The 21,331-nt window shown below is 62.6% G+C and overlaps 1 protein-coding gene across 2 annotated transcripts; it reads right to left on the bottom strand.

The window, feature by feature from the left end:
• Nucleotides 1–1,290: 1,290 nt before the first annotated feature.
• Nucleotides 1,291–21,138, bottom strand: RABL6 (RAB, member RAS oncogene family like 6). 2 transcript variants are annotated; one of them, XM_082842063.1, is made up of 16 exons: nucleotides 20,807–21,138; nucleotides 14,719–14,853; nucleotides 13,465–13,512; nucleotides 11,143–11,195; nucleotides 10,110–10,201; nucleotides 9,840–9,980; nucleotides 9,183–9,288; nucleotides 7,604–7,707; nucleotides 5,196–5,515; nucleotides 4,818–4,968; nucleotides 4,145–4,198; nucleotides 3,748–3,960; nucleotides 3,444–3,666; nucleotides 2,911–3,082; nucleotides 2,074–2,132; nucleotides 1,291–1,947 (listed from the first exon to the last, which is right to left on the bottom strand). In XM_082842063.1, the coding sequence occupies exons 1-16, from the start codon at nucleotides 20,934–20,936 to the stop codon at nucleotides 1,756–1,758; spliced, it is 2,193 nt and encodes a 730-aa protein (XP_082698189.1). In that variant the 5' UTR covers nucleotides 20,937–21,138; the 3' UTR covers nucleotides 1,291–1,755. The 2 variants fall into 2 exon arrangements, with proteins under 2 accessions (XP_082698189.1, XP_082698190.1); XM_082842064.1 differs by lacking the exon at nucleotides 4,145–4,198.
• Nucleotides 21,139–21,331: the final 193 nt, after the last annotated feature.

Consider the following 21,331-nt stretch of genomic DNA (forward strand, 5'->3'; position numbering starts at 1 on the left):
TTAAAGGGGCCGCGCCGTGGGCCTGGGACGCGTGTGCCCCGCTGGCTCCAGGTTGGGGCTGTGGCTGGGCGCGAGGTGACGGGTTCTCTGCAGCCTCAAGGGCAGGCCTGGGGTCTAACGAGGGGATCCGGGTCCAGGGGGCACCTGGCCGGTCCTGCCAGCCCCCATCTCCAGGACACCTGCCCAAGGGCAGCTGGTGGCCTGGCAGGCCTTGGAGCTGAAGCCTGGAGAAAGCCCAAGCCCTGGCCCGCACAGCAGACAGCTCCCGGAATTCAAGCCTCGGTTCAGCCCGGGCAGGAGCAGATGGGCGGCTCCCCGCCCTGCTGGCCTCTGTGCTGCAGTGCTGGAGGTGCCAAGCCCTCCCCAGGTACCTGGGTCCAGATGGGCACCACCTGAGTGCCTGCAGCCTCCTGTCCCCAGGATGTCCAGCTTCGCTTCCCCATGCAAGGGCACGCTCTTGCGCTCCCCACCTCCAATGTCCAGAGGCTGCTGCTGCTGCTCTGGGCAGCTCTGCACACCCATGAACTGCATGGTGACAGCCTCCCTCCAGGCCCCTCCCACACACGATGCTGAGCAGGAAATATTCTAGCTTGGCAGAGGGGCAGGTCACCTGGCAGAGGAGCAGGTCACCGATGCCCTTGGCTCTGAAGGCCGGGACCTGCCACACTGTGGGTCCGTCAGATGAGGGGCCCTGGGCAGTATGGTCAGTATGGTCCCCACGTTAGCAGGTACTACAGGGACAGTCGACCTCACAAACTCTGGGCTAAAGGGAGCCCCTAAGGTATCTGGGGTCCAGCCCCCAACACCTGCCCAGTGACCGATGGCCCACGGCCTCGTGGATGCGAAGCTCTCTAGGCACAGCAACTGGGGAGGGGGAGGCCCGGCCACCAGGCCCCGCTTCCGCCCGCACGCCCTCGGAGGGAGCAGTCCTCTGGGCACCTGTGGGGTTGGGGGCGGGGCAGGGCCCTGCTGACAGCTGGCGGGGAGTGGCCTGTGGGGTTAGGGTTGGGTGTCAGGTGGGAGCAGGGACACACAGCTGCCCTCAGAGGGCTGGACCGGGCACACAGGATGGTGGCCGTGCTGGTCCCACCTGGATAGGGCATGGCACACGGAGGGCTGGGCCTGCTGGAGGCTTCCTACCCCCAAGGGTAGTCATCCCTCAGGGGAAAAGGGCTCCGGGGCCTGAAGGTAGGGTGCTAGGACCTTCCTGCCCACCCACGCCGACCGGGGGCTGGGGGCAGGTGGGCCCGTCCCAGCCGGGCAGGGGCCCCGCAGCAGCATACACAGATGCGCAGTAAAACAGGAGAGCTTTATGGTCCGAGTGGTGCGCAAGGACAACAAAAGAACACGAGTGTCGTGGGCCTCCCCGCTTGGCCCGCGCACGCCCGAGCTCAGGTGCGGGTGCAAAGCCGGTCGCCGTGCCTGGAAAGAGCTGCCCCCAGAGACGCGCCAGCGCCGCCTGCCCTCTGCGCACAGGTGCCCCAAGGGTCTGGGGACCAGAGGTCTGCAGAGCCGGCGCAGCTGAAGCGGAGGCCGCTGCATGCAGCGGGCCTGGGTGAGTGCGTGCGGCGGGCCGAGGGCAAGCAGGGGCCGGGCGGGCGACGGGAACATTGCCCCAACCCTGCAAACAGCCTCACGGGCTTCCTCGGCCTCAGTCCCGTCCCTGAGAAGCGCTGGGGGCCGGCTGCCCCTCCCCGCAGGGCAGGCCCAGCGCCCCCAGCACACGCGGAGCGCCCTGCGGCCTGCGCGCCAGGCCTAGAGCTCCTCGTAATCGCCGCCCCCGCGGAGGTGGCCGCCCGGGGCCCCGCCCCCCAGGAAGGCCTCCAGCTCGTCGACCGCAGGCCTCTCTGTGCCCCGCCGCCGCCGCCGCTCCTCCCGACCCTTGTCCTCCGCCTGGTCCCTGCTCTTCTTCCGCCGGCTCTTTTTCTTTGCGGCCTTCTCTTCCTCCTGGGGGCGGGGGGGGGGGGGGGGGGGGGGAGGCGTGCAGCGTCACCCGGGGGCTGGGAGAGCTGGGCCCGCCCTGGGGCCCACGCTGCCCAGGAGCACCCGGGAGGGCTCAGGGAGCATGTGTACCTCTCTGGCCTTCTTCTTCTTTTTCTTCTTCTCCTTCGAGGGAGGCCTGCCCTCCTTATCTGCACGGATGAGACACAGCCTCAGCTCCCCGTGGACCAGAGGCCAGGCCCTCCCCGGGCCTCCCGGACTGGTGTGAGCCTGGGAGTGGGCGGGTCTAGCAGAGGCCCTGAGCCGGGGTCCCAGTGTGAGCACAGCCCCGAGTGAACACCCAGCACCTCAAGCCTCTGCCCTGGGTCTGGGTGGGGCCCTGGCTACAAAGGCAACAGGAGCCGCTCCTGTGGACGGGCCGACACTTCAGCACCAGGACAGGCCCAGGAAGGTCCTTTCCTCCCCACTTTGGGGACGAGGCAGTTCCAGGACCGGCCCAGGTGACGCTGCTGGGCTCGAGCTGCCCAGGGTGGAGGCTGGGGATGAGGCAGGGAGCGGCGGAGCTGGCCAGGGTCGTCACGGAGCACATGGGGGCTCAGTAACGCAGGGCCGGACTGAGGGTTCAGAAGAGCTTGTGGCCGCGCTGCCCACGCCGCCAAACGCCTCCCCCGTGGCCGCTCGGTCAGCTGCCTCAGCTGCCCATCCTTCCAGCCTGGTCCTGGCCTGAAAGCCTGGGATGTTGTCAGAACACAGCCGGACCCCAAGCAGGACAGAGAAAAAAGGAGGGACTGGGCTTCCGGCCCCGCGGGATGGCCTCGCTGCTTGTGCTCCTGTGCTCTGGGGCCCCCAGGTTCAAACGCACAGGTAAGGGGGTCAGAAACATGGCCCCTGGCTGGGACACAGTACAAGTCACCAGTGCCGACGCTGTTGGATGGGGAGGGAGGGACAGGCGTGTCGCCCCGCAGCTACCTTCCTCGCTGCTCTCCTTGCGGCCTGTGTTCTCCAGCCCCAACCCAAAGAGATCCGAGTCGTTCTTCAGTCTGAAGGAGGGGGCAGGGGGTTTGGGGGGTGGGGGCGGCTGGACAGGGCCGGCTTCCTCATCCGTCACGTCCGAGAGGTCCTCTCGCACCGGGAACTCACCCTGGAGAAGGAGCGGGCAGGTGGGCCGCTGAGCCCCTCCCCAGTTCCCTGTCACGTGACTCCGTAAGGAGGCTCCTGCGCCGGCCCCGCACCACGGGCTCACCCAGAGTGACGACAGCCCGAGTGGGGCAGCCCAGCCGTGACGCCGAGGCCCTCCACCACACCCTCCCCAGAACGGGGGCAGCCTGGGCCTGGCACACGCAGCCCCCTGCGGGGCAGCCCTCCCGGCTCAGCCAGGCTGCCCTGACTCACGCCCCGCGAGACCCCTGCTGCGTTCTCGTGCCTCCCGTGCCTTTCTGCCATTCCCCACCCACCACTCGCCCTGGACTCGGAGGCAGCGTGGTGCCAAGATCGGTCCTCACCACTCTCCGCTGAGCATCTGAGTCACTCTCAAAGTCAGGGTCGTCCATGACAAAGGAGAGCATCTGGGCGGCAATAGGCCCCTCGGGGTCACTCTCTGACGACACCGGCTTGTCCCCCCCGTCCTCCAGCCCCGGAGAGGAGCCCTCAGTGCCGCCTGGCCAGTGGGGCTCTGTGGCCTTGGGAGCTGCGTCCTGGTGTGGCCTCGAGGCCTTCGTGGAGGAACTGCAGGACACACAGGAGGGTCACGGAGCCTGAGGCTGCCCTCCCCCGCGGGACACCCCTCCCTTCCCACCCCCAAAATACCGTTTGGTCCCTGGTTCAGAGCACTTCTGGGGGGCCAGGACGGTGGCCTCGTGGCGCCCTGCCGCCACCTCTTCCTCCTCGCTCGACAGAGTGATGTGCTCCCTGGGGATGGGGCCCATGGGGGGCAGGGGCCTACTAGGCGGCTTATCTTCAAGGTCCACGTCGTCCTGGAAACCCGCCACCATTGGGTTCCCCCCTGGGGCCTCCCCATCACTGCAAAGAACAGGCAGGGCAGTCAGAGGTCACGAGTGGGGTACGGAGCACCCACCCTGATCACCAGGCCGCTCTGTGCCAGGCAAGGGCCCTGACGGTGGGGTTGTCCACCCTTGCATGGATGCAGCAAAGGGGGATGCACTTCGAGGGTGGCCTTGGGGGCTGTCCCGTGTAGGGGACCCACCACACTGCAGCAGAGCTGTGGCAGAGGTCGACAGGAGAGCAGGCGTGAGGTGGGCTGAGGAGAGGACAGAGATGCCCCTGTGCGGCGGGAAGCCACGGCGGGGCCCGCGGGTGGACACCTGAAGTGGGTGCCCTCCCGTGGGGCGGTGGGGTGAGGGGTTTGGGGCCCAGGGTGATGAGGGGCTCAGTGATGCCGGGGCCCTCCCTTGGCAGGGGCACAGTGCTGGCTTCGGCCTGGTATTTTGCACTTTGGGACACGCGGTGATGGTGGAGGCGGAGCGGCGGGCCTCACTCGGGCTCAGCACCGGGAAGGGAGAGTGTGCGCCGGGCCTCGAGCCTCTCCCGTGCGGCCCTGACCGGCCGCCTGCTGCGGGAGAAGCTGACAGCAGCTCTTTGGCCCCAGGGTTCCTCCTTCCACCCGGCCAAGGCTCTCAAGTGGCATCAGCCCGAGGAAGTCACTGACAGGAAGATGCCGCAGACAGGCGGGTCACCGGCTCCCTGCTCCCTCCCTGCAGGTGTGAGGCTGCCCTTCCCTCAGCTCCTCAGGCCCAGCTCTGCTTCTGTCCCCTCCGCCCGCCCAGTGCCAGGGAGGCAGGAGTCCACACCTGACGGGCCGAGGGCCAAGGCTGAGGACGGCAGCAGCTACCCGCCTGCCTTCCAGGCCCCGCCCTTACCTGTCACTGTCCTGCGGGACCTTGGCTCCAACTTTCTTTTCATCCTTTGGGGGGGCTACGTCCTCCAGGAAGCTGCGGTCAAGACTGTCGTCAGGAACAAAGTCCTCCACGTTCTGGACTCTTGCCGGGGCCTCTGAAGCTGGGGCCGGCTCTGTGGACAGCACGCACCAACTCTTGCCCAGCGCCCAGCCCAGCCGGGTCCACCCCAGGCTGGGCCACAAGCAGGATGCTGTGTGGCTAGGCTGTGGGGCTGCCTGCCCAGCAGGAAGAAGGGGGACCCCATCGTGGCCGGCAAGGGCTCCCAGGGCCAGGGAGACAGGGCTGTGCCCCACTTGGGATGCCTGTGCCCACCTCCCGAGGGCTGCTTCTGGGGCCTACCTGGGGGTGAAGGGGCCACCTCGGCCGCCGGCGAGGTCCCGAACAGCCGCGAGATGATGCTGCGCCGCGGGGGTGCGGCGGGGACCAGGGGGTGCGCAGGGGCTGGCGGCGCCTCCGAGGGGCAGGGGGGCCCCGGGCAAGCCGAGGGGGCCTGGAGGGGTGGCTGCGGAGCTGGCTGGGGTGTGCTGGGGCTGGAGCTCCCCGTGGACACTGCACTCAGAGGCACCACAGGAGATGGGGAGCCCGAGGATGGACTCTGCCCGTTGGTGGCCAGCGGGGACGCGTGACCACGGCTGCGGGCCTCCATCATCTCGAGGAAGCTGGGGGCAAACAGGGCAAGGGGTGAGAAAGCCACCTCCCCGCGCCTCCTCCTCTGAGGCTCCTCAGAGGCTGCTGCTGCTGTGCTGGTGGGGACGGGGTGTCCCCGCTCTCAGGCTCAGAGCCCCTACCTGCCTTCCCAGGTTTCCCAGCGCAGGCTGGTGGCAAACACTGCAAGCGCCCCCAGGGCGGGGAGTGACAGGTGCGAACACAAACACTGGCTGGGAGTCTCTTCCCTCAAGGGGAAGGGTGCGTGTGTGCAGACAGGCAGGCTTTGCTGTGCCCCCGCCCTATGCCCCCGACCCTGTTTCTAGAACCCACCTACAGGGACAGGCTGCAACCCTCCCAGACAGGGAGGGGCCTAGACCCGGGCAGCCTGGGCCCGACCGTCCCACTGGCTGAGGACCCTGGTGTCACCTAGGCCTGTAGCAGGGCCCTCCTCCCGTGGGGTGGGCTTTCAAACAGAAGGTGTGGAATGGAGAGCCGGCCTGTGCTTGTGGGCCGGGGTCCCGGGGGGCTGGGGTGTCCGGGCCGGCCGGCCTCACCTCTAGGTTGGTATTTGGGTGAGGGGGTGGGGGGTGGAAGGACGGGCAAGGCACTGGGTCCTGGGGCAGGCTGGGAGCGGATCCGCCCCAGACCTCGTCCGGTCCCCCAGCTGCTCAGGGGAGGTCACAGGGACACCACAGCCGAGCCCCCCCATGGTGCCGCCTTCTTCCAATGGCCTGGTCCCGGGGGCTGGCTGGGGACGGACGCTGTGGGGAGGCTCCAGATGCCACCTCCCCAGGGACCCTATGCTTGGTGACGCCGGGCGCCCAAGCTCTCCGTCAGAGGACACCTTGCAGGAGCTGGTCAGCCCCAGGGTGGCATCCACAGCAAGGCCAGCCTGGCAGACGGAGCAGGTGAACTCCCCCCAAAATAACTCCTGCTGCCCCCCCTCCCTCTCACTGTTCCAGGACCAGCAGCTGGATCTTTCTCGGGAGACCCAAAGGCCCTTCCTCGAGTCCCTCTGGGGCAGCTGGGAGGTGCGAGGGTCCTGCCTGGGCCGCAGCCAGAGCCCGTGCTCCAGGCCGTGGGTACAGGTGGGGCAGCAGCCTGCGCCCCACCCCCTGGCCCCAACATTTGGATAATTCAACAAAACAAAGGAAGCACCTGTTTTTAGGGGTGGTTCAGGGTTAGGCCTTCCCCCACGAGCTGTGGAAGGCGGACAGGCCTGCTACCTGCTCTGGGCGCCCCAAGACCCTGCGAGGGCAGAGGAGGGCCTGCCCGGGGGCTGCTCCCCGCCCGCTCGGCTGTCCTGCTGGAAGTGGCAGGACAACACCCCTTCCTCCACTATCAAGGGCCAGGAGATTTCGTTCCCACCCAACACGCCTTCCCAAGGTCAAGGAGCTCTCTCCACTGGCATCAACCTCGGAAACCTATGTCAAAACAGGGACGGGCCTCGGCTGGAAAACGCCAGGGTGGCCGGTCTTCCTGGGGCCTGCGGTGGACACGTGGCCGGGTCAGCGGCTCCCCCTTCTGCATGCCAGGTGGCCGACAGGCGGGCCGGTCTGGACAGAGGCAGGCGGGGGCCGGGCAGCTAGAGCGCCTACAGCCGCACCGGGCCCGCACGCCGTGTTCCCTCCACCCCCGCAAGGCACGCAACTGTCTGAGGGCAGCAGCTGCAGAAGCACCTCCGTGAACTGCCGGCCACGCTGTGTGCCCGTCACACCCGGTTAAAGCAGGCCGGGCCCGAAGTGCTCAGTGGGCGGGGGCGGCAGGGCCCTGGGGTGTCCAACCTCACATCCTCAGGGCCAGCAGGAGCCCGGTATCTGCTTCCCAAGAAGAGCCGAGGCCTGACAGCGTGGAGAGAGCCACCCTCGCCCCCTTCCCATGGGGCCTGGACCACATTCAAAGCTGAAATGACTCCATTTCTTTGAGCAGCACATCTCCACGCGGACAGATCTACCCGGGTGGGTGGCACTCAGGCTGCGGGCCCGCTGAGCGCACACCCGAGCTCAGAGGGAGGCCTGGCCCACAGGGCGCACGTGCCACCTGCCCGCAGAGCCCCGCCTGCAGGGTCTAAATGCTGAGGGCAGCCGCGGCCGACATACATGTCGTAGTTCTGGTCCTCGGTCTCCTGCTGCACGGACAACTCCTCCAGCGTGGCATCGATGTCCAGCTGGTTCGTCTCCAGCTGCCGCAGCAGCGTCTCTCTCTACAGAAAGGAAGCAGACACCTGAGCCGGGACCGTCGCTGCGGTGAGCCACCCCTTCAGCCTGGCGCCCCTCTCGGCGGGCCCTTGATGGACAAAACCACCTGAAGCTGAGTGCCTGGAGCCGGGAGCCCGCACGGCCTCGCCCAGGGGGGCATGATGCCTCGGCTGCTCTGCAGGGCTCCAGGGGCAGAGGTCGTGATGCGAGCGAACCGCCCAGAGAGACAGCGCCCTGTTCACACAAGGTACCCCAAAGTGTAAGAAGCCCCAACACTTGCTGAAAACCACGCGCTTCCTGCCAGCCCCAGGCTCAGGACCAGCAGTGGCTTCCAGCTTCCATCCTGCCCAATGCCACCCCCCAAACCACGCTGCGGGCGTTTTCCTGCGAGTTGTGTGCACGTTTTACTTGGACAGAAGGTTAAAGGGACTCCTTCAGGCGACGAGGATCAACACCCAGGAAAGGGTGGCCAGCACGTCTGCGAGGTCTGGACACCCTGAAAACGCCCGCCGCCCTGGCCTGCAGAGGCCTCATCCCTTCAAAAGAAGGCGAGAGGAAAGGAAAGAGCCGCTCGCCCGAGTAAGTTCCACATCCTTCTGGAGAAGGGCCACGGGTCAATGTCCCAGTGACAAGCCGCGTGGGTGACACGTGTCCCCGCCATGTGATGAGCAGGGCAGTCACCTCTGGGGTCTCGCGCACAAAAGCCCATCGCCCATCTGAGGTCAGACAGACCCTGAGCCAGGCACGTCTGAAGAACTGTCACAGCCCAGCGCAGCCGCGGAAGAGTGACCAGCACGTGTGGGGTGGGCTGGGTGGGGCCCAGGACAGAGGGCCAGCGGGAGGTGCCGACAAAGCCTGGTTCTGTGGTCTTGATCGGAACGCGTGGGAATGTGAGGCTGCAATCGGGGAACTGAACCGGGGCACGGAACCCTCTGCGCTCTCTGCAAACCTACAACTGTTCCCAAATACGAAGGTCAATAACACCAAGAGCAAAGGGCTGCACAGTAGGCAGGGGCCCGAGGCAGGGGCTTCTCGGGCCCATCCCGGCACCTGTCGCCAGAGAGGGGCCAGGTCCACAGCGGGGCCACAGCGGCACGGCCACAGGGAGGATCTGAGGCGTCCTGATCTGGGTGCCGGGGCCGAGTGCACCTCCTCGGTGAGGACGGACACACGAGGGCCCCAGCAGGGGTCAGCGCAGAGGGTCGCAGCTCCCGGGAAGAACATGCAAGGACACCCATGTTCTCCCGCAGCTGGTGGGTCCGTGGCTCCAGACAGGCCCAGGTCCCAGACCACCAGGCAAGGGGAGGGGACAGGGTGGGCCATCCAGGGGCCGCCAGCATCCGCACACGGCATCCTAACTGATGGCCTCGCTCCAACCAAACCACCAAGCTGCCTGCCCGCCCGCTCGGGCCCCGTCCCTGCGCCACAGCGGCCCTGGCAGATCAAGCCCCACCCCCTGCACCCTGCCGGCAGGGCTCACCTGGAGCTGCAGGAATGGGATGTTGAAGAACCTGTGCAGGTACTTGAGCCCGAAGCTGTTCTTCATGGAGGACTCGGCGTAGCGGAAGTAAGAAGACCCTGGGGGCCTGTTCGTGAAAAGCACGGAGACATGAGACACGGTGGTGGCAGCGGGCAGCGTGGCCTGGCCCCTCCGGGCCGGGCCACCCTTGGCGCCAGCACCCCCTTGCAGGGCTGAGTCGCCTCCTGTGGGTGACGGGCTCATGGTCCACAGGCGGAGACCTGAAGCTCAGAGGGCTCTGCTTAGCTGGGCGCCCACCAGGGGATGCCTGGACCAGGAAGGTGCTGCCTGCCTGCCCCGGCAGGACCTCGAGGCACCATCCCCAGTGCCCGGCCCCGGCCTCAGAGATGGAGGGAGGCCGCCCCCACCTGGCACCTGGGACTGCTCGGTGCCAGGAAGCCAGGTGCCCACCCTCGGTCCTGCCCACCCACACCCCGCCCTCCAGGTCTGCATCCCCATCCCGGAGGGGCAGGGAAGCCGGGGGAGCTGGCGCACCTGGGGACCCGGGGTCGTGCAGCTGGGTGGGCGGCCAGGGCTCGAGGCAGAGGAGGGCGCAAGCAGGAGCGTCCCAGGCGGACAGGCCGACCGCAGCAGCCGCACCTGCGAGCTGGCACCCACCTGTCCAGGTTGTCGATAAAGTCTCGCGCGTCGTCGGGCAGGATGACGCGGTGCTCGCCCATGTCGCGGTAGTTCCCCAGCACGCACACAGGCACGTGCGTCGGCACTTTGGGAAGCTCCCGGAGAATGTAGTTGAAGGTCCTTGGGAGGCGCATGTGGGGAGAGACCCGCCTTAGCTTCCGTCCCCAGGGAACAGCGTGGCTGAATGGCCAGCATGCACACTGCCCACGGCCAGCCCTCAAGAAGCACTGAGTGGGCCAGCGCCCTCACCACTGCTTGGTGATGTCGAACATCATGACCACCCCGTTGCAGTTCTTGTACACGTCCAGGAACTCGGCATCCAGGGCCATCTCGGACTCCGCCTAGGGATGGGGGAATCGGGCCTCAGAGACGGTGCCCCAGGCCAGGTCCCACAGGCGAGCACCCGCCAGCTCCTGGGAAAGGCTGAACAGGACTTTTACAACTGAAAAGACAATGGCTATTTTCATTTTGGGAAAAAGAAACATAGACGCAAGGTTATCCGGGGTGGAGGCCACATCGTGCCTGCCCTCAGCTGAGGGTCTCCCGCATTGGCCGTCGGTGGCGTCCTGACCTTGGGGCTCACAGACGCTCCACTCTGGGACAACTGAGCTGAAGAAATGCGTCGCAGAGCTGACGATGCATGTCCCAGAGAACCTTCCAGAGCACACACACCAGGGAGGCTGCAGTGCTGGGGGCGGTGGCAACATGCCCACAAAGACCACACAGACCTGGGCCAGGCGGTCACTGGATCTTCCTATCCTAAAAGGGAACCCTAAAGGCTGCCCGCCGTCAGGAGGCCGTCTACGGACAGGAGGACCCGGAGAGAAGGGCCCTTGGAAGCCGTCAGAAAGCTTTGCAGCTGGCCCCTGAATTCTTTGTGTCGAGGTGGCGGCCGTGGTGAGAGCCCTCTCGGAGCCACACTCATGCCCACGTGTGCCTGGGGCCACACCTGAAGGTGTGCCTATGCTTTTAATGGCTGAGGCCTTTGTAACACGTATATAAAATTTGGCCACTTCACCTAAATACCTCTCAGGTCACCCCAACTCCGAGTTGGGTCTGACGGGCATCCCTGACACAGAGCAGCAGCTCAGGTGACCCCAGCCACCCCAACGCGACCAAGGGCAGCACAGGAGTGGCCACTGAGTGCACCTGAGTCCACCAGCACAGATGGAGTCCTCAGGAGGGCCAGGCCAGGCGGGAGGCAGAGGGGTCTGAAGAACAGATGCCTGCTCACAACCCCCCACCCGAAAGAGTGGGCCACGTGGGAACAGACGCAGCTCACCTCCTGGGGTTCATTCTCCATCTTCAAGGCATCGCCTCGCTTCTTGCATTTTCCTTAAGAAAAGACACAAAGTCACGGGGTGGAAATGCTGGGCCCAAGGATGGCCTGAGGGGGTAGCAGCCCCTCCTTGTGTCCCACTGCCCCCCATGCCCCTGCCCCCGCCTCCAGTAGGTGCCTTACGGACTGGGGTTGGAGCCGCCGGGACCCTAGGGCAGGACATGGCCAGGACCCCAGGGAGGCCACGGAGGCTCCCTGAGCCGGTGCTGAGGGTGGACGAGCTGGGCTTGGGGCCAGGAAGCCGTGGAACCACCTGAGCAGTAAGAGCTCCCATGCCCAGCCTCCCTTCCCTCCATCTCAGACATTTCTGACAGGGGAGAAAGGACCACTCGTCACCCTAGGGTCCTGGGGCCCTCAGTCTCAGAGCAGCGGGCTAAGTGAAACCAACAAACCGGGGTTCGTTTATTAGAAGGCCGCCCTCTGCCTCTTCCACAGCCTCTCCCAGAACCTCTCACCACCCTCTGGTCCCGTCTCTGGAGGTGCCCAGCTCAACAGACGCTGGCCACCTCGCGCCCTCCCAGTGGATGCCTGGGGCCATGGGGTCGAGGCCCGAGCACCACGACTGCCGACAGGTGTGGCCAAAGCCCAGGACGTGCCACCACCACCCAGCTGCGAGCAGAGCGGAACCTGGGCCGGTGCTCCTGGGAGGAGGGCCGGGCAGCCAGAGTTACGCCGCGCCCACGCCCGCCACGAGGGGCACCATTTCTCAGCCGCTGCCACCCCCCTCCAACTCGATGCCCTTTGCTGCTGTGGACGAGCCTCGGACCGTGTCCGACAGGGGACCAGTCAGGGTGGTAGAGAAGGCACGTTTCCTCCCCACTCTGCAGATGACACCAGATGACGGAGCCGTGGGGATGCTGAACGCTCATACGGAATGCTGCCCCTGCCCCTGGCCGCCAGCACACGAGCAAGCCTCCTCTCCACGCCGCAAGGAGCTCTGTGGTGAACAGCCACCCAGGGAACTGTGGCCAGCCCATCACTGCCCTTCCATGGGCGGGAAGTGGGGTGCTCGGAGGTTCCCAGAACAGGGCAGTGCCTGCCTCTGTACCATGAGGCCGTTCCCCCCACTGAAGACACGACATGCTGCTGCATGGAAGGGGTCCCGTCAGCAAAGACAGAGTCCATTCTGGACATGTGCATCCCGTCCCGAATGAGTGCAGACCCAGGGAGTCGGAGCCAGGCACGCGGGGCAGGGGTGCGGGATGTGCCGGGGCACGGAGGGCAGCCTGGCCCGAGCGACGGCTCCCCCTCACATCCGGGATGGCGGCTGGGCTGCAAGGGGCTGCTTCCTAGTGCTACCCGGCCACACGCACACAGGACGCAGTGCAAGCACGCTTTGGAGCACGAGGCCCCTCCAGGCCCTGTGGGGTTTAAGGCATCCTGGGGGCAGTAGCCCCAGCATGGCGCTCGGGCTCAGGGCAGCAGCGTCCTCACCTGGCTCGATGGGCCCTCGGGACCCAAACCCACCTCCAAAGAACGTGGTGTAGGAGAGAGTGCGTGTCCTGCACCAGAAATCACAAGCTCGTAGAAGACAACGTCCCTTTGTCCCTGAAGGACGGGAGGAGCTATAGCAGGCCTGCGGGGTCCGAGGCCGGGCCTGGGGGTCGGAGGTCAAACCTGCGAGGCCAGACCACGGTGTGCACGGGGCACTGGCCCCAGGAAGGAACACGAGCATCACACAGGAGGGGCCTGTGGCCTGTGTGCGAGGAGGAGATGAATGGGATGAGACGCTGGGGGCGAACGTGCCACGCCCCCACCCCGGCCCGCCTGCTGCACACAGGCACGGCCATTTGGGGTCTGTGTGCGTGCTGGGGTCCCTGAAAGCTCAAGCCACCTCAGAAGCCAAGGACCCTTGGCCCTGGGCCCAGGGGCAGGAACAAGTGGGCTGCCACACCCATGGTGCTGCAGGAAGGGCTCCCTGAACAGCCCCACAGAGCCTCTGCGTGTGGTCCGTGTCTGCCCTCCATGGCCACGTGCTCAGCTCAAGTGGGTGGAACAGGTGTTTCAAGAGCAAAGACCATGGCGCCCCGACTGGTCAGCACCGGGCGCTCCATCCTGGACCACACACCCGGAGCCCGACGGCACGCTCAGCACAGAGCCAGGCCTCCGATGGCCCCTGTGCCCAGGAACCAGAGTCAAGGGAACGAGGCGCCAGGAGGCGGCAGAGGAGGGGCCGCCAGCGAGGGAGAGAGGACAGCTGTTCTCCTCCACAGCACAAGCAAAGCTTGAAAGAGAAAAGCACACTCGTAGGAGGATCTGACTTACCTTTGTCAACCACATCCCAGACTTCAACTTTCACGATATCATCAGTGGCTAGAATAGGGGGGAAACAGTAAGGTGAGCATCCAGTGTGAACTGCCGGTTTCACAGATGGGCCGCGCAGATGTCACTGTCCCCACTCGGTGCCTCCCAAGGGCCCCTGCTCCCGCCCAGGCTGGCGGGTGCTGTGCCCAGGACACCCCCTCCCTGGAAGGCAGGGAGCAATCTGGACACTGCCTCCGCTGACATGACCCCGTATCCCGAAGGGTCCCTGGGGCAGGCTCGCCCCCAGCCTGAACCCGGCCCCCGCTGGCCCCCGGCTTCTGCGGGAAGGCCCAGTCCCAGTGATCCTGCCCTGCTCCTTGGCAGAGGCCTCGGCTCCGCTGCTTGCGGGGGGCCAGGGCAGCAGGCTCTGGGATGGGCCAGTCTGGCGTCAGGGCCTGTGCACGTGCCCGGGCCGTCAGCGGGTCCACCCACCACCCCAGGGATTCCGTGGGGAAAGGGGAGAGGCGGGGAACTGCCGGGCACCTGCCGGGCACCTGCCACCAAGCTGCAGGGCACAAGAAGTGCGCTGTCCCCGCCAACTTCACCCAGACCGGGAAGGGGTGCCCTGGGGGGGAGGCTTCCCTGTGCAGCTGGTGGGCAGGGCAGCACGAATGCACACAGCTGTGCTAGTCACGGCCTGGCCGTCCCCAGGAGCGAGCCGGAACGTCTACAGAGGCCCGTGTGCCCTGCTGTTGGCCCGCTGGATTTTTTTTTCAGCGAAAAGGAATGTTTAAAATGGCTCAAAGGCTTTTGCTTTCTGGCTCCTGGGCACGCAGAGTGGATTCGCTCCCTCCCAGCAGGGCGCCCCGTGGCCGCTGTCCCCAGGCGCGGAGTGGAGGTGCTGCCATTCTGCCTCCGGCCGGTGGCCGCCAGGTGTGTTCTGCCCATCAGGCAGCCTCGCCAACAAACGCCCTCCCAGGACCCCGTGGGGACGGCACCTCACAACTGCCGCCGAGAGCCGGGCTCCAAGGCCCAAGGGGCCTCTGTCTGCCGCGGCCCAGCACGCGCTGTGGCCGGGACGCTCCCTGCCCGGAGGCTCTGCCCCTGGGAGGTGGACCGAGTCTCCCACAGGACAGGGGACTTCAGGGCCACCCCAAAGCGGCTCTGATGAGCCCCGAGTTCACGCGTGTGCGGTGTTCCTGTGGCGACCCCAGGCTGGGGGCGGGCGAGGGAGGAAGGCCCTACCCAGCAGGCCCCGCCCCCCCGCCGCCTCACTTTTGTAGCTCCAGTGGATACTGGTGACCTGGATCTCCTGCGTGGGGATGTACTCCTCCACGAACTTCTTGCCCTGCAGCCGGTGCCACAGGGCTGTCTTGCCCGTGTTCCTGTCCCCTCGGATCACGATCTTCACTGCGGGGAGAAAGCACAGATGAGGCAGACAGTCAAGGCAAAAGGCAAGCTTTCATCCCCCGAGCGAGTCCACGCATGGCTTCTCGTGCACAGACGTGGCCAGGGTGGCTGGCGAGCCAGGAGAGCTGGGTGAGGTGGGCTGGCCGGGAGCCCCCGGAGGGACGAGGCCGTGGGCACACGTTCGCTCCCTCAGGGCACCGGCAGCCCTGCTCTCCCCCAGGCCCCCGACGGACTTCCTCCGGGGCAGGTGGTCGACCTCGGGACTCTGCACTCGGGAATGCAGTGCTCCAGAGCTGGGTGCCCGTGGGGCAGGTTGGGGCAGGCTGTGCTCACCTCTGCAGGCCCCACGATGCCCACGTCCGCTCTCACCCTCCTCTCCCAGAGCCCTGGCATCTTCGGGGCAGGACTCTGCAGGACGCAGGGCTCCTCAAGACCACATCTGGAGGACAACAGGAAACCTGGGCTCGACTCTGCTTGCTCAGCCGGTTTAGGAGCGTGTGCACGTGGAGGGCGGGGGGCCGCGTCTCCCCCACTGGCACCGGGCACCGGGCAGGGCCGGCGTGGACTCCGTGTCTCTCACCCGGTCGTCCTGTAGGGCGCCGTCTCCTAAGTTTTCAATGTCTGGCACAAAGTCATCCGTGACATTTTATGTTCTAGGCTTCGTGGTTGCTGCTGCGTACTCTTCATCCTCCCCGATATTTGTTTTGTCTTTCTAATTAACCTTCCCAGAGGTTCGTCTACTTGACCAGTCACGCACACACACCCTGTGTGTTTTGCTGGACGCCTCCACTGACCCTTCTTAGAAACCACTTGCTCCTGCGTTTTTCTTTGTCGTTTACTTCCTTTTGCTTTCTTGAGGTTTCTCCTGTTCTTCTCCTGGGTTTCACACCGCATTCTCGGGTCGACCAGCACAAGTGTGTGGGCTGTTCATTGTCACTGGATTACAGATACTTCTCTGACCCATAAATTACTGAGAAATATTTTTAAGTTTCCCCCGAAAAGTTGTACTTTTTGTTATTCCCATCCAGTTTGACTCACTGTGGCCACAGAATGTGGTTTTTATGGTACATACCCTTGGGGTCTGCTCGGAGGGTCGGTTTTAGGAACGCTCCTTGGTGTGAGCGGGGCTGGGCGCAGACGCCTGCTCTTCACTGAGTCTTCCTCTCGCCCGGCCGGCTGTCTGAGCTGCACCCAGCGTGAGTCCCCACAGCTCCGGCACGAGGACCCCACGGGTGCGGCTTCCTCGTGGCTGATACTGACCCACCGCGTGGTTCCACGACCCTGCCTTCAACCTTTCTATGCCATCGTGTGTTGGACGTGTCTCTTACACATCACACAGCCAGAAAGAAATCAAATCGCAGTCTCTCTTTCACTGGTGCGTCTGCCTGTTCACATTCCCTGGTTGCCAACAGCGGCGGGTTACCCCCTCCGCCACGTGCGGTCATTTCCAGTCACTGCCGGGGCTCCCTCCCCTCTTTTCTGCCTCTTTCATGTTGGACGAGGGTTTTTTTAATTCCCCTTTTGCCTGGTATTTATTTGGAGGGTTTGAGATCTATTTCCTTTCTTAAATCTTTAACACACACCTTTGCTGCAGTGAAGCCTGAAGTTAACACGTGTCCTTGGCTCCCACTTAAACACACTGGTCAGCGCCATCGTGGGTTACACACTGATTGCTAGCGTCTGGCTCCTCCTGCGTTCCCCACGGTAGTCACGATGCTTGTTCACCCATTTCCGTGCTGACCTGTGCCTTGCAAACCTCCTCCATCTCCCGAGCTCCCTCTCCATCTGTCTGGAGTACCTCCTCCGGGATTTATTTCAGCAGGAACCTTCGCACAGAAACTGTCCAGCTTAGACCGGAGAGGGGCTTAATCGCACTCACTCACTTGGCGTAGATTTCTAGGCCGACCAGGATTTCCCCACAGGAACATCTCCACCACCATCACTGTCAGCGTGTTGTCAGGCTCCTGGCTGTCCCTCTGCTTGCACTGGTCGCTTCTACAATTCTCCTCTTTGACTTTGCTGTCCCGAAATTCCCATGATGTGTCCAACTCTGGGAGTCTGAAAGCCCTGGCCTTGGGTTTCTTGGAGTTTCACGTACTCCGGGAACTCCGGGAAGTCCTAGCCTGCATTTCTGCAGTAACTACCTCTTCTCCACCCCTGCTATTCTTTCCTTCTGAGACTCAGATCACATGTGTGTGGGCATCGCTCAGTTCTGGGCCCGCATCCCCCTGCCAGGTGCCAACTCCACCTTCAGCTATTACGCTGCTTCGCCCACCTGCCGGCTTTTTGTTTGCGTGACCGTGCTCTTTCATTTCTGGAGGGTCTCTTTGGTTCTTTTTTCAAACACGGCTTGTCTGTCCAGAGTCTTGATATAATCTTAGAACTGCTTCCTTCTTTTATATCTTTACCAATTTTAACATGTATTGATATTTGTTTTCTATTCTGTTTTGAGAATGAAAAGTCTTAATTTTCTCTCTCTTCAACTGAAATCCTTTTAAAATTTGAAATTTACTCTTCAAAAAAGTTAATTAGAAGAAACCGTACAACGTCAGAAATAAATAAAATGACCTGCTTTCATCCATTAAAAAAAGGAATTGGCCTCTACTTTTAAATTAAAAAGTCCAATCAATCTCAGAACCTTGGACACTGGCTCAGATAAGCTAAATAAGTGATCCACTGAAAAACCTGTAATTAAGATTCTCCCAAGAAGCGACGAGGAGCCCTTACTTAGGAAGCATGTGGCGCTTTACGCCAGGCGTTTTACTAAACAGAATAACCCTATTTCTATTCTACGTCTTTTCTTTTATTCTAAGTAAAGCTACAACGCAGAAGACACAGGGATCTACTACAGGACCCAAGAATCTCTTCTACTCCGATTCAACAGTAATTCACTCACACTGCCACACGTTTCCTGCAAGATCGGGAATCTCGTTTTTGCGTTTTCATACAACCAAAAAAAGTGCTTTATCTTGGATGCAAATGATGCAATCAATCACTCTGCAGGAGGCACAACTGAAATCCAGCGATGCCCTTTCTCCGTACCACCAGCAGGGGTCACTAGACACACGCCCAGCTGGCCACCTCCTCCTGGGCAGCCCCTCACCCCCACCGCAGCAGTGGCTCCTCTGCTCAGAGCCCTCTGAGGTGTCCCGTTCACAGAGTCCCCAGGACGGTGTGAGGGCCGCACTTCTGCGGCTTGGCCCCCCGTGCTTGTCTCCTGATCTCGCTCCGCTGTGACCCCTCGGCCCTTCTCCACGAGGCCCGCCCTGACCTTCTACGTAAAGTCCCAACCCCAGCCCCCACCCTGCTCCGTTCCTCCACCCTTCAGATGGGTGATATGGTTACCGCCTCATCATGCTTAGTGCCCACAGTCTGCCTTTCCACCCCCACTAGAATGGAAGCTCCACAAGGCAGAGACTGCCGTCTGGGTTTTCACTGATCTACGCTCAGTAAATATTTGCTAAGTAAATGAACGCTAGGGAAGGAAAACCTATAAATGAAAACGTGGCAGATCACGGGCAGCAAAGGCTCGGGAATTTGCAAATCGGCCCTGCTGGGGCAGGTCAAATAGTTTGCCAAACACAGCTGTTTATTTCCGAAAGAAGAAGCTCTCTTACCCAGAAAGCAGCCTTTCAAAGGTTTCTTGGCAAGGAGGTGTTTAACTGCATTTTAAGTTCTAGCACGAAATCCGACTGGCCAGGACTCTGGCTGCCCCAGCGTCTGGAGGCTTTCTCAGTAAGGAATGCAGCCTGGAGCAAGGGCACTCTGGACGAAACGCACAAGAGCGGGCCTCCTCACTGGACCCAACACGGGTAGAAAGAGCAGACCAACACAGGTAGCATCCTTCCACTCAACACGCGAATGACTTCCAAACCATGGACAACGTCCAATGTCTCATTTGGGTTTTGACTCTAAACGGGATGTGTATGCTGGGACTCTGCATGGGTGTCACTCCTTATCGTCATAGCAATTTAAAAGAAAACGACTTATCTGCCCCAGGAGGACAAGGTTCTGTAAGAGACAATCATCAATTCTTACCCATAAAAGTCCTGAGTCTATAACTATCATATTGCTGGTTTGCTCTCCTAAGTAAGATGTTTTGGGAAATAAATGTTAGAAATGTTCTATTCTACTGACTAATAAAAAAATTTTAAAGTTTCAAAATTGCAGTATTAGCCAACTACAGGGGCAGCATCACCCTGAAATGTCCTGTGGGCACAGCACCCCGTTTCTCTCAACTGCACCACCTTTCGTTCATTTTGTTCCAGATAAGAATCTGTCCCCCCTCTCCCCAACTTCCTGAGGCGGGTCTCTTCTCTGGAAGGACTCCAATGTCCTTTCTACTTTTTTTTTTTTTTTTTGCGGTACGCGGGCCTCTCAGTGTTGTGGCCTCTCCCGTTGCGGAGCACAGGCTCCGGACGCGCAGGCTCAGCGGCCATGGCTCACGGGCCCAGCCGCTCCGCGGCATGTGGGATCTTCCCGGACCGGGGCACGAACCCGTGTCCTCTTCATCGGCAGGCGGACTCTCAACCACTGCGCCACCAGGGAAGCCCCATCCTTTCTACTTTTTACTCCCGTCCACCCAGGACCAGGGGGTGTGCCCACCAGGGAGTGCTTTTCCAAAGGTGAACATTTTTCAGGTCCAGTTTCCAAAGGACTAAGATTAAGTTTTAAAAAATAATACCATAAATAATAAAATTAAATAAGGGAACCAAAGGTGGATTGTAAAGACTTGTGTAAATGAGTATTTTGACTTACTGTTATTCTCTTCTTGGAATGTGAGAGAAATACACACAAAATTGGGTAAAATACATGCAAAACGATCCGTCTTTTAAACCCAAAGTCTTTCCAATCAGTTTCTTAATATGGTACATTGTTACCAAAATCTGGGTCATCACAGAGACTGAAAGGCTCCCCTGAAAGTAGCAAAGGGAGGAATGTCCAGTATCTTGTAGCAATATATAGAAATACTTAAAAAGGAAAACAATTTAAAAGCAGAGAACATTAAAAAATCTTTAAATACCGCTAGCAAAAAGCCAGCAAGATGGAAAAACTTTAAAGAGGTCAAGAGGACGGTCAGCCTCTAGGAGCTACACAATTTACATAATTTATAACTGAGGACTGGAAACGACCTGGGCTTTCAGGGCATCTGGTAAATAACTCCTCTTTCCCGTAGGAGAAAAGAAATCTCTACAATAACAAGTAAGAGAGTAAGAGCCTGTGCCTTCTGGAGCTTTTCTAAATATATCCCTTACAAATGCTTCTTTTTTTAAAAAAAAAGGGGGGGGGCAAGAACGTGCGGTGTAGCTGACATTCCGTCTTCAAACGGGGTTCGAAGTCTACAAAGAAAAATCCCATAGCTCAAACTACCGAAGACGGCGGAGTCCTCCGCTCTCTTCTCTTGCGGGTGACCCCACGGTTCATGGATGGAGAGCTCCACCACCCACTTTAAGAAGCGTCATACACCACAGACTCTCCCCACGTTATGTAAGAATCCCTCTTAGACGAGGTCACCTGGGCCAATGAGGGTACCACAGACGCACCAGGAACCGCCTAGACCAATTTCACTCGAATGTCCCACCGTGCCAGCATTCCTCGGGAATGACCCACAGGTCAGAGGGGAGCGCCGCGGGCCGAGGAGTCCACCTTCTGGCCCTGGGGTCCTCTAGGACCTCCTCTCCGGCCCGCATCACCTCCCAACCCCAAGGGAACGCCCCTGGGGCACCCGCAACGTGCCCGGCACAGGTAAGGGCTCAGCTCACCTGCACACAGACGGCGAGGCCCTCGGAGCGCGACGGGTCCCCCAGCGCTTCCCGGGCGAGGCCCGCCCCGGTTACCACAAGTCCTGGACGGCGCGGCTGGGGCCTGCGGACCCCGCGGGACGGCGCCCGCTGCACCCGTGCCCCCACTTTCCACGTGCCCCCGCTGGAACCCCACGCCGGGCTACACTCACTGTTGTACTGCACCCCCTTGGCGAAGCGCCTCTGCAGCGCCTGGTTCATGGACTGCAGCCCAGCCGGGATGTTCTTGTCGCGGCCCGGAGCCTGCTCCGACCCCACCAGCTTCTTGAGCGCGGAAAACATCTTCCCGCTCCCACGTCCAAGCCCGGCGCGGCTCCCGAGTTCAGCGGCAGCGGCGGCGGCTGCGCGGCGCGGATCGCACCATGTCCCGGGCCCCGGCGACTGGGCGCCTGCCTCGAGGGCGGCTCAGGGGCTCAGCCGCGGAGGATCAGCTTCGTCCCCCGCGGACCCCGGCGCGGCCGCTCTGCACTCGTCAGCGCCGCCATCTTGGCGCCGGCTCGGCGGGGCGCGCGGCTACGGGGCACCGCGAGGGCCATAGGAGTGCGGCGCGCGGACGGGTGCGCGTGCGCAGAGCGCTGCGGTCGCGGGGCGTGCGGCTACGGGGCGCCGCGAGGGCCACGGGCGGGTGGCGCGCGGAGGTGCGCTCTTGAGCCGGGCGGTGTAGGTGCGGGGCTTTG

The sequence above is a fragment of the Leucopleurus acutus genome, assembly GCF_964270905.1.
Source record: "Leucopleurus acutus genome assembly, chromosome: 7".
NCBI lineage: Eukaryota > Metazoa > Chordata > Mammalia > Artiodactyla > Delphinidae > Leucopleurus > Leucopleurus acutus.

What these genes read in the sequence shown, in the direction of transcription:
- RABL6 (XM_082842063.1), bottom strand. Translation starts at nt 20,936, where the DNA reads ATGTTTTCCGCGCTCAAGAAGCTGGTGGGGTCGGAGCAGGCTCCGGGC. An exon ending in CAAGGGGGTGCAGTACAACA is followed by an intron (nt 14,854 to 20,806) that starts GTGAGTGTAGCC and finishes TTCTCCCCGCAG; the next exon opens with TGAAGATCGTGATCCGAGGG. An exon ending in TCCCATTCCTGCAGCTCCAG is followed by an intron (nt 7,708 to 9,182) that starts GTGAGCCCTGCC and finishes TCCTTTCTGTAG; the next exon opens with AGAGAGACGCTGCTGCGGCA.